General features: G+C 48.2%; 1 protein-coding gene across 4 annotated transcripts in view; it reads right to left on the minus strand.

The window, feature by feature from the left end:
• Positions 1–697: 697 nt before the first annotated feature.
• Positions 698–24,796, minus strand: part of ISA3 (isoamylase 3) — a 242,360-nt gene continuing 218,261 nt past the window's right edge. For all 4 annotated transcript variants that reach the window (XM_086801733.1, XM_086801731.1, XM_086801732.1 and 1 more), the window contains exon 24: positions 698–1,038. In XM_086801733.1, the coding sequence (XP_086657859.1) occupies positions 925–1,038 (114 nt within the window). In that variant the 3' untranslated portion in view covers positions 698–924. The remainder of the gene's footprint in view (positions 1,039–24,796) is intronic.

A 24,796-nucleotide genomic window follows, 5' to 3' on the forward strand; every position in this document is an offset into this window, starting at 1 on the left:
AACTTGACAGCCAAGGTACCTGGCAGTACATCCTCTCTCAATCCAAGTAACTCCACATCTATCTGTGGGATTTTGGGTCTATGCTCTTATCTTTAACTTCTGAGTGTGCGTATATGCATTAATTTGCACATAACCAATGCTTGAGCAAAAGGACAGCCTCATGTTTATCATCGTTTATACCATGGACATTACCTTTCAGCAATCCATACATAGAATATAATACAATAGCAATCCACACACAAAATATAATACAGTGCACACATAGAATATAATACAATCGCAATCCACACACAAAATATAATACAGTAGCCACTAGTGCACACTTACGAACCAACATAAAATTCAAACTTTCTGAGTATCAACTTGGATTCAATTAGGGTGACAAGACTTGATCATGCCTAAAATTTAAGAAAACGTTTCAAACACTATGGATCTAAGTTCATGCCCAATTAATGCATTGTAACTTGCTTGGAACCTTTTACCAAGCTAGAGGTAATTGGTGTTAAAGATGACATAAAACTCATAATATCCGTACTAACCCCAAGTGAGGATGTATCTAAACTTGAAAGGCTTTGCCTCATCACTAGTAATGTAAGAACCGCAACACACTTTATGCAATAGATTCAACATACACGTCATAAAATGTAGACAAGATCCACTAAAGAAAATATTGATTGGAAAGATCTCACAAGTCTAATATTAAAACATCACAATACTTTTTCATAACATGGCTTATTACCATACAACAATCAAAATGTGTTTCTTCCCTTGTCCAAGTCAGAACAAAATAACATATGAAGGCGAAAAAGAGAAAGGTTAACTTGAGTAACATTTAGCAAAATTCTTTATAGAGCTTACAATTCTATCTCACACAAGATGGATGGTAGCATTGCCTTTTTGGCAAATAAATGCTCGAGAAAAACATCATGGCTTTGCCAAAAGAACAATAGAAGAAAATGATGCCATGTTGTATGCTCCTTCAAGTAATTGAATACCTTCCTCCATGAAATCAGTTGGAGATGGAAGGTTTGTATCCACCTTAAGGCAAAAGGGGCAAAAAAAGTATTTGTTAAAAAAACCAAATTTGTAATATAAAAAAATGTGGTTAATGTAGTTACATGCACCTAGTGTGACTTGAAACAATTTCAATGAAATGCGTGATCTCATGTGTGAGCCCAGTTGTGTATGTATGTGTAACAAAGAGAAAGAAAGAAAGAAAGATATATTACGCGTCTAATAAAGACCCAACGAGAGAGAGAGAGAGAGAGAGAGAGAGAGAGAGAGAGAGAGAGAAGAAAGAAAGAAAGAAAGATATATTAACGTCTACGAGAGGCCAAAGTCGGCCTATGAGACAAAAAATAATACAACTGTGTTCTTCCGGTCATCGGAAGAAAAGAAAGAAAAGAAAAAGTGTGCATGTGTCTGGATACAACTGTGAATCATCATGGATCAGTGGAGCCCATATACAAACAATATAAGGGGGGGTGGGGATGTGGATGGAGTGCTAAGGCAAGATGCATCTCTATATGCTGAAGGGGTAGTACAAGCATGCTATGCAGATCTGTCTAACTCCATCCAATGCCATAAGAGGGATATAAGATATCATACATCGCCGATGCTGAGGCTGTGAATGGTGTGAACATGTACCCTGAGTCTGAATGAAAGCAAGCTAGCCTCTCCTGTGTCTCCATTTGGTGTCTCATTCGGATAGCTGCTATCTCTCGGTGACGGAGTTAGGGTGCTCTATGTCCAGTCTGTCTAGGTTTCCTCCTGGCTCTCAATTCCTCTGCTCTCTGTGCGGTCACCCCACGTGGTACATCAGCTGGCACTGGCATAGCTCTTTGGAAGAAATCTGTGAGCTGGGACTGTCTCCCACCCCTAGTGGGAGTGGGTGTCTGGAGGAGTCTCTCTCGAGAACTATGAAGCTCTAGTAGTAGTCTGCCAAGCTGTCGCTCGCTGGTCCGAGGCCTCCATCAACTATGTAGTGAAGAGTGCTCCTTAAACAATCCTGCATATCTATCTCTGACCCCCTGGTGGGCTCTACATCTACATACAAAGTGATCCTCAGTCTCCACCTCCTCGCGGCACAATCTGCATATCCGCTCAGCTCTGGGAACCCGTGCTGCTCTCCCAGCCTCTATCTCTAGCTGATGTGATGAGACTCGTAGCTGTCCAATAGCAACGCAAGAGCTGTGTGGCATGTATACATCCATGTACCGCGGTCGATGTATAAACCCATCCCCTGAGATGCTCATAAAGTGGTCTCTATAATACAGCATCTTCGGTGGTAGTGGGCTCTCTGGTGCTGTCCATGTCTCCTGTATGTAGTGCTGCCATATGTCCTGTCTCATCACTCTGTTCCTCTCATTGAGAGAGAGGTATCCCCGTGGAGCAGACTGATCATACTGAAAAGGTGGCAACCGCTCAATGTCTATCCCATGATGTGAGAACCACTGTAGCATCTGTGCATACCAAGATCCAGTGTGTCCAGCCTCGGCCAGCTGTCTGGATGCCTCAAAGCTCGGCGGGATAATCTCTCCGTGGGCATCTCCCTCATCCTGTATATAAAGGAGATCGTCTGGAACAATGCCTCCACTGCCATAGGTGGTGCAGCAAACTCAGCTCGAACAATGTCGTGCGGGACGGATGGTTTGCTGCGTATCATCCTCGAGAGCATCAAGATCTGTGGTCTCTACAGCTGTATCCATGTGGAGGCTGCAAGCCCTGGTGCCCAAACCGCTGCTGCATACATCAAGGCTGGTGTCACTAATGTATCAAAGAGCCACCCCTTCGTGCGGGGTTCCTGAAAATGTGCCTGATGACACTGACGCTCGAGGCCAGCAAGAGCTACATACCCCTGGGCCACTCTGTCTCGGACTGCCTGAGCCATGGAGAAGCGTCCAGCTGAGCTAGTAAATGTGATGCCAAGGTAAACATAAGAGCTCACCACCTCGACCCGCCCTCCTGCTAATGTGAGAGTAGTGTGGCTCCTGACTGCGGGTGAAGTGTGGAAGATCATAACCTTGGTTTTCCCAAGGTTCACTGTGAGCCCCTGCTGTGCGCAGAAGTCATCAAGAGCCACAAGGTGTCTTTGAAGCCCAACCTGCGTGTCGGATACCAAGACGATGTCATCAACATAAAGCATAACATGGACAGTAATACCTGATAGCTCAACCCTAGAGCCTCCTCCCTGTGTGATGTAATTGACCACCTCATCAATATAGAGCCCAAAGAGCGTGGGGGAGAGCGGGCACCCCTGCTTCACACCAATGGTGCTAGCAACTGTGTCGGACAAGCCTCCTGGGCATCGGACTCTCCCAAAGACCTGCTCATATAGCCTGTATATGCCCCACATCATGTCTGAAGGTATGCCTAGTGTCTGTAGTCGCTGAAAGAGACGCTCTCAGGGCACAATATCAAATGCCTTGCGGAAATCCACAAAGCAACAATAGAGCCGTTGCCTCCGTGCCTTGGGCCTGATCAATCAGGCACCTCAATGTAAAAATGTGGTCGATGGTCGAGAAGGCTCGTTGGAAGCCTGCCTGGCCTGCTGCTCTCAATCCCCCAACCTCTGCATGAGTGCTCAGCTTTGCCTCCAAAACTGCCCCGTATAGTTTGGCCAATATATGGCCAATCATGATGGTCCTGTAGTTCCTGTAGAGAGAGAGAGAGAGAAATGAAATGAAATGAAATGTTATATTAACGTCTTCAAAAGGCCATAATGACCTATGAGACCAAAAGTTACATCATGGTGGATCTGATACAATGTCTGGATAAAAAAACCCAGAAAATGAAAAATAAAGATGATACTACTGGCACCTAGAAAATGAAACTGGAACTGGAATATAGCGAGGGGGGGGTACGCTATGGAGGTGAGTGGAATATAGTGAGAGGATACAATATCATGTGGGACGGAGGGGTACACTATGGAGGTGCCTCCATCTCATAATATGTGCCGCATCGGACACTGGCGGATCTCCTCAATATCCTTTGTGGTCAGCACCCTGACTGGGTGTCCCGCATGCCTCGCAAGAATAATCCGAATCTGCCGCTGCAACCTCCGTCTATACTGGGATGCCCCCCTCCGTAGTCGTGGGCGTCTGGACCACCCAAGCTCAATCGCACGATCAATCAGTGTACCCCTGGTGTGGGCGGTATCCATGTCCTGATGTGGACCCCCAAGCGCTTCTTGCTTGGATTTCTGCTTGGATCTCGGATAAATTTGTGTATTGGAAAGCTCAAGGGTGGCCTATGCACGTGAGGGTTAAGGTAGCTTAGGTTATTATGCTTAGCATGATTTCCTATTTTTTGCCTTTGCTACCTTGGACGCACAAATCTCTTCTGCGTTTGGTTGCTCCCATTCGGTTTATGCTGTGGAAGAGGCAAGGAAATATTATGGGTCAAACATGGATAGCTTGGAATCACATTACGACACCCAAAAGAATGGGTGGGGCTGCTTTACTGGATGTCCGCTTGCATATGGTGGCGCGTAGGTGGGCGCTTTTTCAGGATATGTGTTTGCAGGAGCAGCCTTGGGTATTCATGGCTCGTGACTTGATTGAGTTGGAGGGATTGTCACATGGACGGACAAGTGTGCAGGCTTCATGGTACATTGTGAATGTGGCTCATCCTGTCCGTATTCGCTTATCTCACATTTTATCGCATATTCTCCTTTCTTGGCATGAAGTTCTACTATTGGCTCGATGGGATCCTGGTCATGAAAGACTACTTTTGAACTCTTTGCAGTTCGAAACATTTGTGGAGTCACGTGTCATTGTTTGGCCAGACACACAGAGATGCTTCCGCATACGACTCAACCGCATGGTCAGGTTAGGCTTGGTTAGAATCCGAGATGCTGTGATACCTGGTCGTGACAATCCATATTCGTTTCGTCGTATTCGGTAGCACTTTAGGGTTCCTCGGACATTTCAGCCACTATGGGTTGACATCATGCATGCAGTTGAGCCTTTTACTCCATTGCCTCGGCCATCTGCAGATCAGCCTTGGCTTGATTGGGCACTATGTAAATCTCGTGACTTGATATCACTTTCAGCTAACCAGGTCTATCATAAGCTCGTATCAGAGAAAGATTGGGTTTCAACGGTGTGGGGATTGCACAAGTCTAAATCATGGTGGTAGAAAACTCTTATGCGTGGTTGGCAGTCTAAACTCTCTTACCAAGGTAAGGTTTTCATTTGGAGGATGTTGGTGGGAGGGTTACCTACACGCGATCAGCTCAGCCGTCGTAAAATTACATTGGCCTCTTGCTTCTTCTGCACTACATGCACTAAAACAGTTATGCATCTGTTCATGAGTTGTCCATGAGTTGTCCAGTGGCCCGTCAGATTTGGTCTTTTGTCTCTCGCGTTTGGGAGCCTCGCGTTTGGGAGGCAGTAGAAATGTCTACTGTTTCGGCTCATCAGTGGATATTTGGGATTTGTCCTCAAGTCATTACTTCGGACAGTCACCTTGTGATATTCCATTTCCTTAGATGGACAGGACTTTGGCATATTTGGACTACACGGAATGGGTTCATCTTTGATTCCTTGTCTGGAATACATGGGCACATTCTACGTATCCGCGGTTTGCTGCTTTGGCAGTTTTCTTCTCTTCTCTCAGCTCAGCTACTGGATGCAGATGTTATTTCGTTATGGTCTATGGCGGCTCGGCTGGCTCATCTTTGATGCTTTTATTTGGGATGCTTATTTGGCTAGGAGGCTTTCTTATTAAGTGTACAGGTTTGCATGGTCATGATCCTTTAGAGGATCTTTTGTGGGGCTTTTTTTGAGGCCATAGGTTCTGTGTGAGCCATGTGGCTGATGTACATTTTTACATATAATATAAAACACCATTTCACGAAAAAAAGAGAAAGAAAGATATATTAACGTCTACGAGAGGCCAAAGTCGGCCTATGAGACAAAAAATAATACAACTTTGTTCTTCCGGTCATCGGAAGAAAAGGAAAAGAAAGTAGAGAAAAAGTGTGCATGTGTGTGGATACAACTGTGAATCATCATGGATCGGTGGAGCCCATATACAAACAATATAAAGGGGGGATGGAGTGCTAAGGCAAGATGCATCTCTATATGCTGAAGGGGTAGTACAAGCATGCTATGTAGATCTATGTCCAACTCCATCCAGTGCCATAAGAGGGATATAAGATATCATACATCGCCGATGCTGAGGCTGTGAGTGGCGTGAACATGTACCCTGAGTTTGAATAAAAGTGAGCTAGCCTCTCCTGTGTCTCCATCTAGTGGAGTCGGGGTGCTCTGTGTCCAATCTGTCTAGGTCTCCTCCTGGCTCTCAATTCCTCAACACTCTGTGCGGTCACCCCACGTGGTACATCACCTGGCACTGGCATAGCTCTCTGGAAGAAATCTGTGAGCTGGGACTATCTCCCACCCCTAGTGGGAGTGGGTGTCTGGAGGAGTCTCTCTCGAGAACTATGAAGCTCTAGTAGTAGTCTGCCAAGCTGTCGCTGGTCCGAGGCCTCCATCAACTGATGTAGTGAAGAGTGCTCCTCAAACAATCCTGCATAACTATCTCTGACCCCCTGGTGGGCTCTACATCTACATACAAAGTGATCCTCAGTCTCCACCTCCTCGCGGCACAATCTGCATATCCGCTCGGCTTTGGGAACCCGTGCCGCTCTCCTAGCCTCTATCTCTAGCTGATGTGATGAGACTCGTAGCTGTCCAATAGCAACGCGAGAGCTGTGTGGCATGTATACATCCATATACCGCGGTCGCTGTATAAACCCATCCCCTGAGATGCTCATAAAGTGGTCTCTGTAATACAACATCTTCGGTGGCAGTGGGCTCTCTGCTGCTGTCCATGTCTCCTGTATGTAGCACTGCCATATGTCCTGCCTCATCACTCTATTCCTCTCATTGAGAGAGAGGTACCCCATATTGAAAAGGTGGCAACCGCTCAATGTCTATCCCATGATGTGAGAACCACTATAGCATCTGTGCATACCAAGATCCAATGTGTCCAGCCTCGGCCAGCTGTCTGGATGCCTCAAAAGCTTGGCGGGATAATCTCTCCGTGGGCATCTCCCTCATCCTGTATATAAAGGAGATCGTATGGAACAATGCCTCCACTGCCATAGGTGGTGCAGCAAACTCAGCTCGAACAATGTCATGCGGGACGGATGGTTTGCTGCGTATCATCCTCGAGAGCATCAAGATCTGTGGTCTCTCCAGCTGTACCCATGTGGAGGCTGCAAGCCCTGGTGCCCAAACCGCTATTGCATACATCAAGGCTGGTGTCACTAATGTATCAAAGAGCAACCCCTTCGTGCGCAGTTCCTGTAAATGTGCCTGATAACACTGACGCTCATGGCCAACAAGAGTTGCATACCCCCGGGTCACTCTGTCTCGGACTGCCTGAGCCATGGAGAAGCGTCCAGCTGAGCTAGTAAATGTGATGCCAAGGTAAACATAAGAGCTCACCACCTCGACCCGCCCTCCTGCTAATGTGACAGTAGTGTGGCTCCTGACTGCAGGTGAGGTGTGGAAGATCATAACCTTGGTTTTCCCAAGGTTCACTGTGAGCCCCTGCTGTGCGCAGAAGTCATCAAGAGCCACAAGGTGTCTTTGAAGCCCAACCTGCGTGTCGGATACCAAGACGATGTCATCAGCATAAAGGATAACATGGACAGTAATACCTGATAGCTCAACCCCAGAGCCTCCTCCCTGTGTGCTGTAGTCGACCACCTCATCAATATAGAGCCCAAAGAGCGTGGGGGAGAGCGGGCACCCCTGCTTCACACCAATGGTGCTAGCAACTGTGTCGGACAAGCCTCCTGGGCATCGGACTCTCCCAAAGACCTGCTCATATAGCCTGTATATGCCCCACATCATGTCTGAAGGTATGCCTAGTGTCTGTAGTCACCGAAAGAGGCGCTCTCAGGGCACAATATCAAATGCCTTGCGGAAATCCACAAAGCAACAATAGAGCCGTTGCCTCCGTGCCTTGGGCCTGATCAATCAGGCACCTCAATGTAAAAATGTGGTCGATGGTCGAGAAGGCTCGTTGGAAGCCTGCTTGGCTTGCTGCTCTCAATCCCCCATCCTTTGCATGAGTGCTCAGCTCTGCCTCCAAAACTGCCCTGTATAGTTTGGCCAATATATGGCCAATCATGATGGTCCTGTAGTTCCCGGGGTCTAGCACATCTCCCGCTTTATGGATCGGCACAGTAGTGTGCATCGTCCACTCAGCCGGAAACCCCTCTATTGAAGAGATGAGCAAGAAATGGTGCCAATGTATCAATAGCATAGATGAGATGCTCTCCCTCTAATCCTGTATGATCTGTCGCCCGTCCATGTTGGAGTCGGCATATGGCCCTCCTAACCATAGGTGGGGTGAAGAAGGTGGAGACTGTGGGGCATGGCTCTGTGGGCTGTGGTATAGGGGGCTGTGCAAGCACATCATAGAGTACTCTCTGCATATGTCTGCCAGGTCTGAGGATCGGTAATAGGTGTGGAAGGACGGGGCTCTCTGAGTCTCCTCCAAGCAGCAGCAGCATCTCTGCTCATGAGCATGTGATGTGTGTCCCAGTACTGAGCCTCCTCATAAGCTCGCCGCTTACGGCGGGTGAGAGTATGCATCCTCCTGCCTGCCTGTCTTTGGGTGATCTCCCCGCGAGCCCTCTGCACTCGGAGACTACGGTAAAGGTTTCTGCACTCATCATCATACCATCGGTTCTAGGGCATGCTCCCAGATGTAGGTGGCTGTCCTGTCTGTATGTGGTATGGGAAACTCCTCATGGCTGCGGAGTGCAGTACATGTGAGAGCTTGGAGGTGAGCATAGCCATGGGTGCCGATGGGTCTAAGGCAAATAGCTGATCATGAACATGATAGTCATACACATCGGTTAGGTCCTGAGTGAAGTGGAAAATAGTGCGTGGTGGCTGTATGATGGGTGGGTGGGTCTCCAGTAAGCTCCTAAAAATGAGGGATAGATATGTATGATCCGCCCCAATGGGGCATGGTGGTACGGTAAAGTGAGACACCATATCTGCTGCCTCCCGGGACCCCATCACATAGTCCACTGTACTGCTGCCACCCCCCACTGGAAAGCAAGTCAACCCACCTGAATCTGGCCACTGAGTCATCCCGTTATAAATAACGAGATGGTGTCGGGCCCCAAGCTCCAGCAAATGCTGCCCATATCCAGTGCTGTCAGCTCCTCCGTCAGCGGAGATCCGAGTGGTCCCTGTATCCTCTGTAGCTACTAGCGACTCTAGTCTCAAGGGATCCTCAAAGTCATAGATCTCGCACTGTCTGCTCTGAGTCCGTGCATTGAAGTCCCCCATCAAGAAGACTTCTCCCAGTGTCGAATAGTGTAAGATCTCCTCAGATAAGACAAAGTATGGAGACTCACTAGCCTCTCCTCCACCCAGCTCCTCGGTGGTGGCAAACCGCGACCCCTTCAGAGGAAAGTAGCAAAGCGCGATATAAATCCATCTGGTCTCCGAGAGGCGTAAGCTAATCCACATGTATCTCGCCTCCGAGTCTCGTGCTACGACTCGAGAGAGAGAAATGAAATGAAATGTTATATTAACGTCTTCAAAAGGCCAAAGTGACCTATGAGACCAAAGTTACAATCATGTGACATCTGATATACTCTCTGGAAAAGAAAAGAAAGAACTGAAGATAAGTATCTAGCCCTACAATACATTAGTAGGGAGCATCCGAAAGCAGCAACTAGGGAGAGTGCTACTAGTCAAAATGGGGTACATGAGTACATGGATACATGAATACATGAATATGGGGGAGTACAAAAGTGACAGTGAGTACAACAGTATATGGCTAGAGTGGTAATCATCCTAGGAGCTCTAGCATGGGTCTCTGCTGGATGGCCTGGATATCTTCCATAGTGAGATGCCTGGTCAGACGAGCTTGATGCCTTGCAATGATGCCTCGCAATGATGCTCTGAATCCTCTGGTGTAGGCACCGTCTCCGACGTGAGGATCCGCAAACCCTCGGGCGTCTGGATCTGCCCAACTGGATAGCTCTCTCAACTAGAGTCCCACGGGGTGCCTACTACTGGGCTGTCGGCTGTGTGTCCTCCCGGGTAGTCCCTCTAAAGAAGTCAGTAATTTGTCTCTGTGTGGACTCCCTGCCAGTCGGGCGTCTGCTCCTGATCATGGACTCTCTGAGCTAGCGGATCTCGAGGAGATAAAAACCCAAGCATCTCTGATCACAATAGTCCATGACTCTAGCCAGTGGTCCAAATCCCTCTCTGACAAGGCAATGGTAGTGCCCTCGAATCTCATAATATGCTGTGCAGCGAGCGACAGATGTAGTTCTCCTCCGTCTCTGGCTCTATCCAACAAATCTGACAAATCCTGTCCCCTGGAGGTATGCCTCTAAATCTGCCTGTCTCTATCTCTAACTGATGTGAAGAGGTGCGGATCTGCCTAACGGCGCACCTCAATCCATGAGACATATGGGTATCCATGTAGCTCGGTCTAAGTATAAAGCCATCCTCAGTGGTGCGGAGAAGATGGTCTCTATAGAAAGCCATCTTCGTCCCCAACTCCTGTGAGGGCTCTAGCCATGTCCTCCTAGTGTCCAACTGAATGAGGTCCTGTCTGATGACTCTACTAATCTCAGAATGTGTCAAGGTGAGAGAGGGTGCCTCCAGAGAGTACTGGAAGGGTGGAAGTCTATCTATACTGAACCCATGGAGCTCAAATCAGGATGCTTCTGCGCATACCAACATGAAGTGTCTCCCTCCATGGCTAGCTGATGAGAGGACTCTAAAGCAAGTCGTGCATACCGGTGTTGGGGAAGCTCCCAGGTGCTATGAATGAAGGACACTGATTTGGCAAGAGTCTCGATTACGATAAGTGGTGCTCCCATCTCGGCTCTGATAATTTCACGGGGTACGGAGGCCTTAGCCCGAATCATCCTGGAGATCATGGACACAAGTGGTCTCTCCATCGATCTCCATCCATCGTATGTGCGTCCTGATCGATTGTGACGATCTAGGCTAGGCCCCCAGATCTGTACTCCATATAGCTTCGCCGATGTGACCAGCGTGTGAAAAAGCCACAGCTTAGTGCATGGCTTGTGAAACTGTACCTGTGAGCACATCCTCTCTAGACCTCCTAGTGCAGCATATCCTCTAGTTAGTCTGGCCTCTGCTGCCCCCCTCATGGAAAATGTGGGCCCAGTGAACACCACTCCAAGATATGTGTATGAGTCAACATACTCCACTGTCTCCTGCTCATATGTGAAAGAGAGAAAGAAAGAAAGATTTTATTAACGTCTTCCAAAAGACCGAACTCGGCCTATGAGACAAATCTGAGTACCTGTATGGGGTATCCTCTGTCATCCCAACAAAATGAAAAAGTACTGAACAAAAAAAAAAGCTGAATCTGGGTGTGCAAGGGATGGAGCTCTACTACTAGGAGAATGCAAAGCTATATGCATGGAGTATACAATCATGATATGCAACCTAGCTAGCTCCATCCTGTACCATACTGGGGGTATAAAATGGTATACATCAGTGAAGGGGGTGTCCACAGCTCCCTGAAGAACATGCTTGGGTGTGCTCTGAAGCAAGCCAGTCGCTCCGCACCCTCTCTGTGAGACTGAGCTCTGATCTCTGTCATCTCTCTCTGGTATAGGCGTGGTGTCCGAAAGCCAGGTGTCCTTTGTCTCCTGCGGGCTCTAAGTGTCTCTGCTCTCTGGGGATGGATCTTTGAAAAAATGTAGTAATCTGTGTCTGTCGCCCCCCCTCTGGAGCTGTGATTCCCCCGTATCTCATAGTAAGCCGGGCAATTGAACATATAATGGGCCTCATCCTCTACTGCTCTTATGATGCATATTGTGCATGTCCTCTCCTCATGTGGGATATCCTCAGCTCTGCCAGTCTCTACTCTGAGGCGGTTGGAGGATACCCATTATGCAGCCTTTTAAGAGCCCTAATGACATTGGGGGAATCAAAGAGATAAGATGTAGGCCAAGGGATGTGTGACATTTGTGGTATAGGCTGGTTTGGCACATCATATAGCTATCGTGCATAGGCTTCCCAAAGGCTAGGATCTATGATAGGAGAGAGAAAGAAAGAAAGATATATTAAGCGTCTACTAAAGACCCAATGCGCCTATGAAACCAAAGTGGTACAATAATGTCCATGGCATATCTCATCATGGAATGGAAAATAAAACAGAATGAAAACATAAATATAGCTATCTCACTGGGGTGATACAAAACTGTCCATGGAAACTCGTCATGGAAAACTAAGAACATAAAAACATGGGAGCAACATCAGCTCCGAGTAGATGGTATACCACTCTCCAAAATGTCAAGCATGGAATTGACGAGTATGGCCGAGAGGTCTCCCTCAGCTATGTCACGTGGAAAGGTAGCTCGATGGCGATAGAGCATGTCTTGGATCTGGAGCTGATGAGGTGATCGTGGCCGACGGGGGGGGGGGGGGGGGGGGGGGCGAGGGCATCGGGCACGCTGGAGTGCAGAGGCTCGGTCCGAGGTAACTCCTCTCGGGCGAGGTAGGTCCAGCGCAGCTCGTGAAGGGTCCACAAGATCCACTATGTTGGTTTCCTCCACCTCCTGGGTCCGGAAGAAACTGGTGATGGTTGGTTGCTGAGGGAGGGAGCGGGGTGGCTTGGGCCTATGTCTCAAGGTGTCCCTGTGTCTGCGGAGCTTAAGCAGGAAGAGGCCCAGGCAACGTTGGTCCTCGAAGTCAATGATCCTGGAGAGTGGACCGAATCCCTCACGAAATAGACAGTGAAACCTCCCGCGGATCTCATAGTATACTGGGCAACGACATATGTAATGCTCCTCCGTCTCAACCTCTGTGTGGCATAGTCGGCAAATCCTCTCCTCTCTGGGTGTCTGTACAAGCTTCCCGGCTCTGAAGATGCGTTCAACTCTACCTGTCTCCACTCTAAGGTGGTGAGAAGAAACCCGTATCTGGCCAATCGCAATCCACATGGCATGGGACATGTGAACACTCAAGTAGCCCGGCTGTTGGATGAATCCATCCTCAGTGAGTGTGAGGAAGTGGTCTCTGTAAAAGTGCATCTTCGTGGGGAGCTTTGGGGGTGTGATCCATGTGCAATGTGTGTATCCTCGTGAGACAGCCGAAAAAAGGGGAGTCCAAACTGTACTGAAGGGGGGGTAGGTGGTACATGCAGAGCCCGTATACTGAGAACCAAGTGGAAACCAGTGCATACCATACTCTAGAGTGCCCCTCAAGTGCTAGCTGTCTGGAGGACTCCAGGGCAAGCCTCGGGTACCTGAAGGGATCCATGTGACTGATGCGATGAAGGTATGTAACTGTCTGGAAGAGTGCCTCCACTACCATCGGGGCTGCAGCAAACTCTGCCTGGATAATTTGGTGTGGGACTGATGGTTTGCTGTGGATCATACGGGAGAACATCATGACCTGGGGCCTCTCAACTCGCTGCCAATCCTCATCGGACAAATCTGGCCCCCACAAAGCTGCTCCATACATCAAGGCTGGTGTGATGAGGGTGTCAAAAAGCCAGCCCTTTGTCCTGGGCTCCTGGAAATGTGCCTGGAAGCACTGCTGCTCAAGTAAGCTCAAGGCTGCATATCCCCGCGTCACTCTCTGTCATGTGCTGCGGGAAGCATGGTAAAGCGTGGGCCACTGAAAGTGACACCAAGGTAGACATAGAATGAGACAATCTCCATAGGATCCCTTCTATATGTGAAGCTCAATCTGGATGTGACGGGGTGGGAGGTATTGAAGACCATTGCCTTGGTTTTACCAAGGTTAACAGAGAGGTCCCGCTGAGTGCAAAAGTCATGTAAGGCATCCAACTGTCTCTGAAGCCCTTCGGTTGAGTCTGACAGGAGGACGATGTCATTTGCATAAAGTAGTATGGGGATCAATATGCCTGCCAGTGTGGGACCAGCCCCACCTAATCCATCAATGAAGCTCGAGATCTCGTCAATGTAGAGGCCGAAAAGAGTGGGTGACAGAGGGCAGCCCTGTTTCACCCCAATGGTGCTGGAAATCTCTCGTGATGTACCTCCTGGGGCTCTCACTCGTCGGGTGACGGACTCATAGAGGGCGATGATGCTCCAAACCATGTCAGATGGGACTCCGATCTCCTGTAGACGGTGTAAGAGGCGGGCTCGGGGTACAGTATCAAAAGCTTTGCGGAAATCCACAAAGTAGCAGTAAATCCTCCGGTGTCGTGCTCTACCCTCCTCGATGATGGCATGGAGGGTGAAGATGTGGTCAAGGGTAGAGTAGCTCCTCCGAAAGCCAGCATGTCCTGAGGCTCTGCATCCCTGGCTCTCTGCAAATGAACTGAGCTCCGCCTCTAGCACTGATCCATAGAGCTTGGCCAATGTGTGGCCAATCATGATCGTCCTGTAGTTATTAGGATCAAGTGGATCTCCGGCTTTCAGGATGGGGGTGATGGTGTTGGTGGACCAACAAGAGGGTGGACTTCACAAAGGGCTCTATTGAACATGTAGGCTAGTAGGGGCGCTAGGGTATCATGGGCATGCGAGATGTACTCGGCAGTGAGTCCCTCATGATCTTGGGCTCGCCCATTGCATAGTCTACGAATGGCCTTGAGGACCATGCCCTTTGTGAAGAAGGTGGAGGTGGTGGGGCGGGGGTCTGGTGGTGGGGGTAGGGGTGGCTGATGGGGGATATGGTAAGAGGGAGGGTGCATAGGAGTGCCATGTGTTTGGGCAGGTGATAGGTGTGGGAGGGCGATGTTCTCAGAGTTTCCTCCATGCCTCTTTGCACTTTGGCCCTAAGAAAAGTCAGTATAACTCATCCTCTTTCCGAGCATAGAACTCCCGTTTCTTGTGTCGGGTGAGCCGTTGAGAAATCCGTTGCGCTTGGCGCTTCGTGACTTCCCAATCCGTACCTCATGCTTAAGACGGGAGCGTGTGGCCCAACATTCGTCATCATACCAACATTTCTAGGGCATGGAACCGCAAGGTGGCTTGGCGGTAGACCGCCGCGTGCATATGAAAGAAGCTGTGGCGGATGTGTGGAGTATGGTGGTGAGTTGTGTTGTAAGGGTGGATAGGGGGATAGTAGGTTCCACATCTTGGAGTTGGCGGTAGATGTGGTTGGAGTAAACAAGGTCAAGCTTGTGATTAAAGAGGACCTGAGTGTAATGTGAGATGGGGGGAGGTGGTGGAGGGACGGGTGGTGTGCAGGTAAAATGAAAGAGAGGTAGGCATGGTCATCTTCAAAAGGGGGTGGCGGAATGGAGAAGTCGGGGATAAGGTGTGCCAAAGCCGGAGATCCGATAAGGTAGTCCACAATGCTAGTACCTCCTGAGCGAGGGAAGGAGGTGAGGGCGCCGGAGGAGGGCCATCGGGACATCCCATTATAGATAACGAGACCATGTGCAGCTCCCAGCTCTAAGAAATATCTACCGGACACTGTGACCTCCTCACGGTCCTGTGATGATCGTTGCAGCCCTGTGTCACTGCAGCCCTGTGTCAGTGATGTCCAGCTCCTGTAGTCTGATAGGGTCGTCTAGATCGAGTAGTGGGACTTGCTGACTTCCTGTCCTGGCGTTGAAATCCCCGAGTAGGAGGACTTCCCCAAGCTGACCAATAGCTACTCGGGAGCCGTGTGGTAAAAAGCCCTCCATGTATCGAGGCCTCTCTATAAATCCATCATCAGTGATACTCATGAAGCGATCTCTATAGTACAACATCTTCGGTGGATGAGGCTGTGTAGGCGATATCCATGTCTCTCGTGTATAGAGCTGCCATAGATCCTGTCTCAATACTCTGTTCCTCTCACTATGAGAGAGACGGATATGTGGTGCATCCTTGTCATACTGGAATGGTGGTAGATGATCCATGTCTAGGCCATGCTGTGAGAACCAATGTGTGACTTGTGCATACCATGATCTTTGTCTCCTGCCTCAGCCAGCTGTCTAGATGCCTCAAAAGCTCTGTATGACAATCTGTCCTGTGGCATCTCTCTGAATTTGTCTAGCAGGCATATAGTCTGGAATATGGCCTCTACAATCATAGGAGGCGTAGCAAACTCTGCTCGGATAATGTCATGAGGTACTGACGGTTTGCTGCGTATCATGCGTGCCATCATGAGGGCCTGTGGTCTCTCTATCTGTGTCCACCAATGGGTAGCGAGGCGTGGTGCCCATACCGCTGCTCCATACATCAATGCTGGTGTGACTAATGTGTCGAATAGCCACCCCTTCGTCCGGGGCTCTTGAAAATGCACCTGGTGGCACTGTCTCTTTGGCATAGCCAATGCTGCATATCCCCGTGTCAATCTAGCTCTGGCTGCTGAACCCATGGTGAAGCACGTGGCTACTGCAGAGAAGGTAACCCCTAGGTACACGTATGATGTCACCACCTCCACCTGGCGTCCTGTGAGAGTGAATGTCAGCTCTGCCCTGTCTCGATGTATGAAAGACCATAACCTTGGTTTTCCCAAGGTTCACAGTAAGACCCCTCTGTGTGCAAAAATCATCGAGTGCATGTAGATGCTATTGTAGACCTCCTGGAGACTCAGACACTAATACAATATCATCAGCATGAAGCATTATATGTACTGAGGTACTTGCTAGATCAACTCCATCTCCGCCTCCTCGTGTAATGAAGTCAGCCACCTCATCAATGTATAACCCAAATAGCGTGGGGGAAAGTGGGCATCCTTGCTTCACACCAATGGTGCTAGCAATAGTCTCGTACATACCTCCTTGGCATCTGACTCGCCCAAAAACCTGCTTTTATAATGCATAGATGCCCCATGTCATATCTGCTGGTATGCCAAGAGACTGCAGGTGCTGTAAGAGCCTCTCTCGTGGTACTGTGTCAAATGCCTTGCGGAAATCCACAAAGCAGCAATAGAGCTTTCTCTTCCTCACTCTGGCCTAATCAATCATACATCTCAAAGTGAATACATGGTCAGTGGTAGAGAAAGCTCTCCTGAAGCCTGCCTGCCTTGATGAGCGTAAACCTGCTCGCTTAGCATATAAGCTAAGCTCTTGCTCCAACACTGCACCATAGAGTTTGGCCAACATGTGGCCAACCATAACCGTCCTGTAGTTGCTCGAATCGAGCATATCCCCTGTTTTGTGGATCAGCACAATGGTGTGCATCGTCCACTCCGTAGGCAAACCCTCTGCTAGTGCCCTGTTAAACAGGTGTGCAAGAAAAGGAGCCAAAGAATCTACTGCATATATGAGATGCTCACCCTGTAGGCCCATATGGTCGGCGGCCCGTCCATGCTGTAGGCGGCGGATAGCTTCCTTTACCATCGAGTGGGTAAAGAAGCTAGCTGTGGTAGGTCGAGGCTCCTGTGGGGCTGAGGTATAGGTGGTTGCAGTGGGGTGTGGTATAGGCCCTTTGCATATGTGTGCCATGTCTGTGGGTCTACAATGGGTGTCGGTGTCCGGGGCTCTCTGAAGTGCCGCCATGAGATAGGGCTATCTCTACTAGAGGGAGGGGATCAGAGAGGGAGAGACACCTACAGAGGCCGATTACAGATGAAACCGGCCTCTGATAGAAACCAGAGTGCGGTAGACTAGCAGTCACCCGTCCACTTGTAGTCTAGATATGAAAACAGAAAAGATTGGGGCTAGAGTGCCCAAATCTGAAAACAAAGCGACACCTGTTGGCCCCAAAGCTTGGCGCCCCTTGCGGTATTTCTTTATTCAATTCCAAAAGTATGAAAGGCTGAGTACAACCAAAATCAGCCAGGAGACTACACCTGTATGTCCAATCTGACGGCCCACAATACCTCTTAGCACAGAGGATTCACGCACACAGATCTGTGTCTCAAAGCAACACACTGTGCCTCCCTCTAATCAACCAAGACCACTAAGCAGGGCAGCCATGAGCATACATCTGGCATATCTCAAGCACATGATTAAACATCTCAGCTCATACATACATGTACTGTTCAACCTCTGTCTCCACCCTTGTCAATGTGCCATACCCCTCCTCTCACAAGGGGCCAGATAGCTCAAATCTGCAACAGACATAAAGTAGTAGGAAGAGAGATAGATGAACAGATGTGGAGCTTACCAAAATCAGCCCGTGTATCGGCACTGGAGGAAGTAACGGTACCAATCTGTACTTGCAGGCACTTGTTTCCACAACCCTGCTTCACACGTGTGTATGTACTTGTCTGTACCCTCCTCCTTGTATCCACCTCAGTGCTGTACCTGTCTGTACAGTCCTGAAAAACAGCACTGTACCAGTCTGTACTGCCTCGGAACACGTGCCAGAAGCTGTCCTTGCATACGCCGCCTGCAGCCAGTATCTATACACGACTGTACCTGTGCAGTCAGCCTGTACCAGATCTGTCCAGCGCCGCCAGTAGCAGTACTGCTGTACCTGAACTGTCCGTACACTGTACGGCAGTCGTACAGTGCTGTACCTGCAGTTGTACTTGTCTGCACAGCCTGTACCAGCAACTGCAGCCGTCTGTAACAGCCGTCGCCCACTCTCCTGGTGCAGAAATCACTCAACGCAGCTTGTACCTGTTGCAACCTGTCCGTACAGAACTCTACGGCTGGTTTGTACAGGGAAAAACAGCAGCAACACACCCTTCAGCAGTCGACCAGTTTTTCTCCTTGCTTTTCCACCCTTCCCCACAACTCCTTTTGCTCCACGTTTTCCAAAAGCTAGAGAGAGAGAGAGGAGAGAGAAACTTACACTCCAAAAGTGGAGTGGCCCCCTCCCTATAATAATCCTAGGGCCCAACTTTAAAAGTTATTAAAGTTCCCTAGGGGCCACTAAGGCCTAGGGGCAACTTTTAATAAAACATTAGAATCCTAATGTTCTAGTTCCCCCCTTCACACCTAGGGATGTCCACACATCATTAACTCTGTCCGGGAACCCCCCCATGTGAATCATTCAATATTCTGACTCAGCAACCACCATGCCCACACTTGTGCTGTTCCATTTTCACAGGGCCATGACATACCCCCCTCTTGAAAAATGGCAAGCGTCCTCGATTGCATTCTGGTGATACAGCAAAATATCCAGAGTGAAATATACAATATGGCAAGATCAGCGTCCCAATCTCTCTAAGCCATGCACATGTATCAACATTCACTGCAAACCAATGGCATAGTAATAGTCCAAGTTGTATACCATTGTGAACCATACATATCCACAAAATCCCATGTGACTAGTACACATATATCATAGAAGTTCCATAAGTAGATGTACTGTCAGCCTTAGTACCTTCGGGTGAGATAAAAACTGCACCAAGCGACCTCTAGATGTCATCTGAGCCTGTCTGTATCAAGGGAGTGGAGGTGCTACCCCCCTCTTGAGCATCAGGTAATGCTCTAGACCCATGCTCTGCTGAACCTGAATGAGCCACAACAAGAGTCGGCTCTAACTCAAAGGCATTGAGATAAAGCTGCAAAACTTAAGGTGAATCTGTTAAGTCACCTTCCTCCATCCACTTCGCATCCATCGGTGAATAGTTCTTGAACTTCACAAGATAGCGACGGGAAACTTTACCTCGTACCTTCCTTTCTTTATGTGCCAGTATCTGCTCTGGAATCAGAACCTCATCAAGTTCCTCAACTTCGGACTGAGCCTCATCTGACACATCCTCAGGCACATCCCTACGGAAAGGTCTAAGAAGACTCACGTGAAAAGCATTGTGAATCCTCCAGTGATTTGGTAGCTTCAAACGATAGGCTACCTCACCAATCTTTTCCAATACCTGAAAAGGCCCATAATAACGCATGCTCAATTTAGGGAATAAGCGCTCTTTACCCTTCATCTTCTTGAGTCTAGCCTTTTCAAAGCACAAAAGAACCCAATCACCCAATGCAAACTGTAAATCACGTCTGACAGTCTGCGGCTTTCTTTTGCTTCTGCTGAGTTTTCTGGAGTGCCAACTTAACCCTCCGATAAGCTTCATCCAAACTTTCCACATACTGATCAGCCTCAAAGAGCTTATTCTTTGTATGCAAAATGGGTGGTACCTTCTTCCCTCCTTCTACAATCTCAAAAGGCGCCTTGCCTGTCGAGGTATGTATAGTGTTGTTATATGCAAACTCCACCAAAGGAAGATACTTTTCCCATTGTTGCTTGTGCTCTGACACATAACACTTGAGAAGATCCAACACTGTAGAGTTAGCCTCTTCTGACTGACCATCTGTTTGTGGATGAAATGACGATGAAAACTTGAGAGTTGTACCCATGTTGTCAAACAACCCTCTCCAGAACAAACTCGTCATCTGTGGATCACGGTCACTAATGATAGACGTAGGCAAGCCATGATACTTGAAGATGTTCGCCATGAACAACTTCACCATATGATCCACTTTGATCGTCTTACGCACGGGAATGAAATGAGCCTGCTTACTGAACCTGCATATGATAGTCTAGATGCCATCATTTCCCGTTTGTGTCCGTGGAAGATCAAATATAAAATCCATGGCAATGCTCTCCCAAGGTCTATCTGGAATAGGTAAAGGCTGTAATAACCCTGGTGTCTTTTGACGGTCAAACTTTACCTTCTGACATACGATGCATTGCCTCACAAAGGCATCACAAAGTTCAAGAACTCATACAACCCAAACGTGGTTTGGAATGCTGTCTTATGCACATCCTCGGGTCTAATGCGTATCTGATGATACCCGCTTTTCAAGTCAATACGACTAAAAACTGTGGAGCCCTGTAAGCGGTCCAAGATGTCATCGATCCTCGGTATGGGAAATCGATTCTTGATGGTATTCTTGTTCAGCGCCCTGTAATCAATACACATGCGCCAAGAACCATTCTTTTTCTGCACTAAGAGTACAGGTGAGCAAAAGGGTGATGAGCTAGGCTGTATCAACCCTTTATTCAGAAGCTCCTGCACCTGACTCATAATCTCTTCCTGTTGGGCTGCACTAACACGGTACGACGGTCTATTCGGTGGAGTACTACTAGGAATCAGATCAATGGCATGATCTTCTGGCCTCTCAGGAGGAAGTTCTCCTGGCAATGACTCGGAAAAACAGTCTTGAAACCCACATAAGAAATCAGTCCTATTCTTATCTAACATAGACAAATTAGACTTAGACTCATCATCCTGTGCATCCTTTACATAAATTAAGTACGCGGAAAGATGCTTTTTCATTACTGATGAAATCGCCAAAGCGGATACAATAGGAACAAATTCCCCTTTGAGTTTTACATCCAATACATGTTCTTTCCCTCTATGACTCAGAGTGATTTTCCTATTGTAAGTATCCACCACCGCATGTACTCTGTGGCACCATGGCATCCCCAACAAAACATCACAGCCATCAAGTGGCACGATAAAGAACTCTTCACTGTCCACATAACCCTGCAAATGAAGCCGAAGCTTCCCAATGATAGGAGTAACGGGTTCTACATACCCTGGACAAGCCATATTAGCCTCATGTAACGGCCCCATCTCCTCTGCACGAATCCCCAATCGGCCAGCCAAATCTGGTGAAATGAAGTTGGCTCTAGCACCTGTGTCAAAGAAGATCAAGGCATTCTGATCTCTCACTTTGCCCCATGCCCTGCACAACTCTATTGCTTCACCACCTGGCTCTTCCCCACAAGATCAGGAACTAAGCCTGCAGAAGGTTTTGGTTTCTTTGACTTGGGCTCTCCTTTATTGTCAGAGTCCTTTTGGGACAATTGAATGACATATGCCCCTTATGAGCATCTCTCAAAGCCTGTCTTTCCTCAGAAGTCCTCTTGGGCATTGGCAACTTCTTATACTTCGTCTCTGAAGACGCTTTAGCATCACGAGAAGCATGCCCAGATTTTTCAGCTTTCTTGCTCATGTTCTTACTGCCTTTAAACCCAGATGAACCTCCAGTGAGTAACGCATTAGCTGTCATAGCATTTTCAATCATCTGTGACATGTTCGTTACTTTTGTCTTGATACAATAATCTCGCACCTCTTTGGGCAGCCCACAACAATACTTCTCTACCTGCTCAAATAATGGCACCGCACGATAAGAAGTCACTGGAAGTAAAGCTTCCCAAAACTTCTTGTTATAATCCTCCAAATTCTCACTTTGAAGCATCCAATTTGTGCCATGCGGTCATAACATCCACCTCAAATGTAGATGTGAGCCATACGGAAGAGAAAACCTGTTTAAATTGGACCCATGTAGTGGGTGCTATGCCCTGCAAAAGAAGAGTAGACCACCACTGCAAAGCATTGCCCTTGAGAAAAGTGGCGGATTTCCTCACCTTAGAGGACTTTGTGTAATTCCCACCAGAAAAAGCAGCATCAAACTGTTGTAAAAAGGTAAGTGCTTTCAATTTATCTTTGGCCCCACTGAATGTATCAAACTTCACTGCAGCTCCCTCTTCCTTGTAATCCTTCGCCTTTCCCATAGGCGTTAGATTATCATATGGAAGTGGTTTCGCAAGATTGCTGCCCCCAACATTCATGCCCATCATTGGGTCAACATTTCCCATTCCCACACCTGGCATACCATACATCCCAGCCATGTTTCCAAACATTCCGTTATGCATACCTGGCTGCATACCACCAAACATATTGCCTTGCATTCCAGGTTGCATGCCCCCAAACATATTTCCTTGCATACCGGACTGCATACCACCATGCATATTCCCTTGCATACCAGGCTGAAAATTAGCTCCAAAAGGCCCGTGCATACCCATGCCTCCCTGAGGATAACCCCTAGTCATAGATTGGAACACCGAGCCACCACCAAAATAACCTGGATGCATGTTCTGCTGAGGAATAGGTGGCTGTCCATAGAAGGAACTCTGAGAGTTTGCACCATAAGCATGTTGCATGTTCGGAAACTGGCCAAAAGATGGTTCCTGTGGGATGGCACCACTATGACCTTGTGAAAGATTCTTAGAACGAACCTTCTTCTTCCTTTTCTCGAGCTCTGTGCGGGATCTCATAAGTTCAGCAAATCTCTCACTCTGTGTGAGCTGCATAAATACATCCATAACACTAGCCAAACGATCTTTGAACCGAGCATCATCATCCTCTTTACCATGTACATCCTCTCGCTGTGTTACATCCTCATAAGGCAAATCTCTCACTCTGTGTGAGCTGCATAAATACATCCATAACACTAGCCAAACGATCTTTGAACCGAGCATCATCATCCTCTTTACCATGTACATCCTCTCGTTGTGTTACATCCTCATAAGGCTCAGCATCTGCAGCCTGTTCTCCTGCATGATATCCTCAGATACATCTCTCTCAGGAGAAGTCTCTTGCTCTTCCTCTTCATGATATAAGTACTCATCCTCTGTATCACACATGTTTGCTGAATTTTTCAGCAATGGCTTTCTTCGAGGCAACCACGAGCTCACCCCCTTCAGAAAGTTGATGATTTGTCCCGGCAACGAAACCTTGAAACTGGCCTCTGATAGAAACCAGAGTGCGGTAGACTAGCAGTCACCCGTCCACTTGTAGTCTAGATATGAAAACAGAAAAGATTGGGGCTAGAGTGCCCAAATCTAAAAACAAAGCGACACCTGTTGGCCCCAAAGCTTGGCGCCCCTTGCGGTATTTCTTTATTCAATTCCAAAAGTATGAAAGGCTGAGTACAACCAAAATCAGCCAAGAGACTACACCTGTATGTCCAATCTGACGGCCCACAATACCTCTTAGCACAGAGGATTCACGCACATAGATCTGTGTCTCAAAGCAACACGCTGTGCCTCCCTCTGATCAGCCAAGACCACTAAGCAGGGCAGCCATGAGCATACATCTGGCATATCTCAAGCACATGATTAAACATCTCAGCTCATACATACATGTACTGTTCAACCTCGGAACACGTGCCAGAAGCTGTCCTTGCATACGCCGCCTGCACAGCCAGTATCTGTACACGATTGTACCTGCGCAGTCAGCCTGTACCAGATCTGTCCAGCGCCGCCAGCAGCAGTACTGCTATACCTGAATTGTCCGTACACTGTACGACAGTCGTACAGTGTTGTACCTACAGTTGTACAGGTACAGCAGCAGTACTGCTGTACCTGAATTGTCCGTACACTGTACGACAGTCGTACAGTGTTGTACCTACAGTTGTACTTGTCTGCACAGCCTGTACCAACAACTGCAGCCGTCTATAACTGCCGCCGCCCACTCTCCTGGTGCAGAAATCACTTAGCGCAGCTTGTACCTGCTACAACCTGTCCGTACAGAACTGTACGGCTAGTTTGTATAGGGAAAAACAGCAGCAACACACCCTTCACCAGTCGACCAGTTTTTCTCCTTGCTTTTCCACGCTTCCCCACAACTCCTTTTGCTCCACGTTTTCCAAAAGCTAGAGAGAGAGAGAGGAGAGAAAAACTTACCCTCCAAAAGTGGAGTGGCCCCCTCCCCATAATAATCCTAGGACCCAACTTTAAAAGTTATTAAAGTTCCCTAGGGGCCACTAAGGCCTAGGGGCAACTTTTAATAAAACATTAGAATCCTAATGTTCTAGTTCCCCCCTTCACACCTAGGGATGTCCACACATCATTAACTCTGTCCGGGCACACCCCCATGTGAATCATTCAATATTCTGACTCAGCAACCACCATGCCCACACTTGTGCTGTTCCATTTTCACAGGGCCATGACAACAGACTTCTTTCGACTAGAGATTGAGCAGTCACGCCAGCAGGCATTGCAGATAGTCCCAGAGTATAGCCGCACCAGAGGTACACTGATTGATCGGGCTATAGAGCTGGGGCGGTCCAGGCGCCCCAAGATGAGAGGCCCATCTCGACATCGGCGGAGACTACAACAGAGGATTAGGACCATACTAGCACAACATGGGAGACGTCTAGTCAA

This window comes from Cibotium barometz, chromosome 8 (genome assembly GCF_041138505.1).
Source record: "Cibotium barometz isolate CiBa-2024 chromosome 8, ASM4113850v1, whole genome shotgun sequence".
NCBI lineage: Eukaryota > Viridiplantae > Streptophyta > Polypodiopsida > Cyatheales > Cibotiaceae > Cibotium > Cibotium barometz.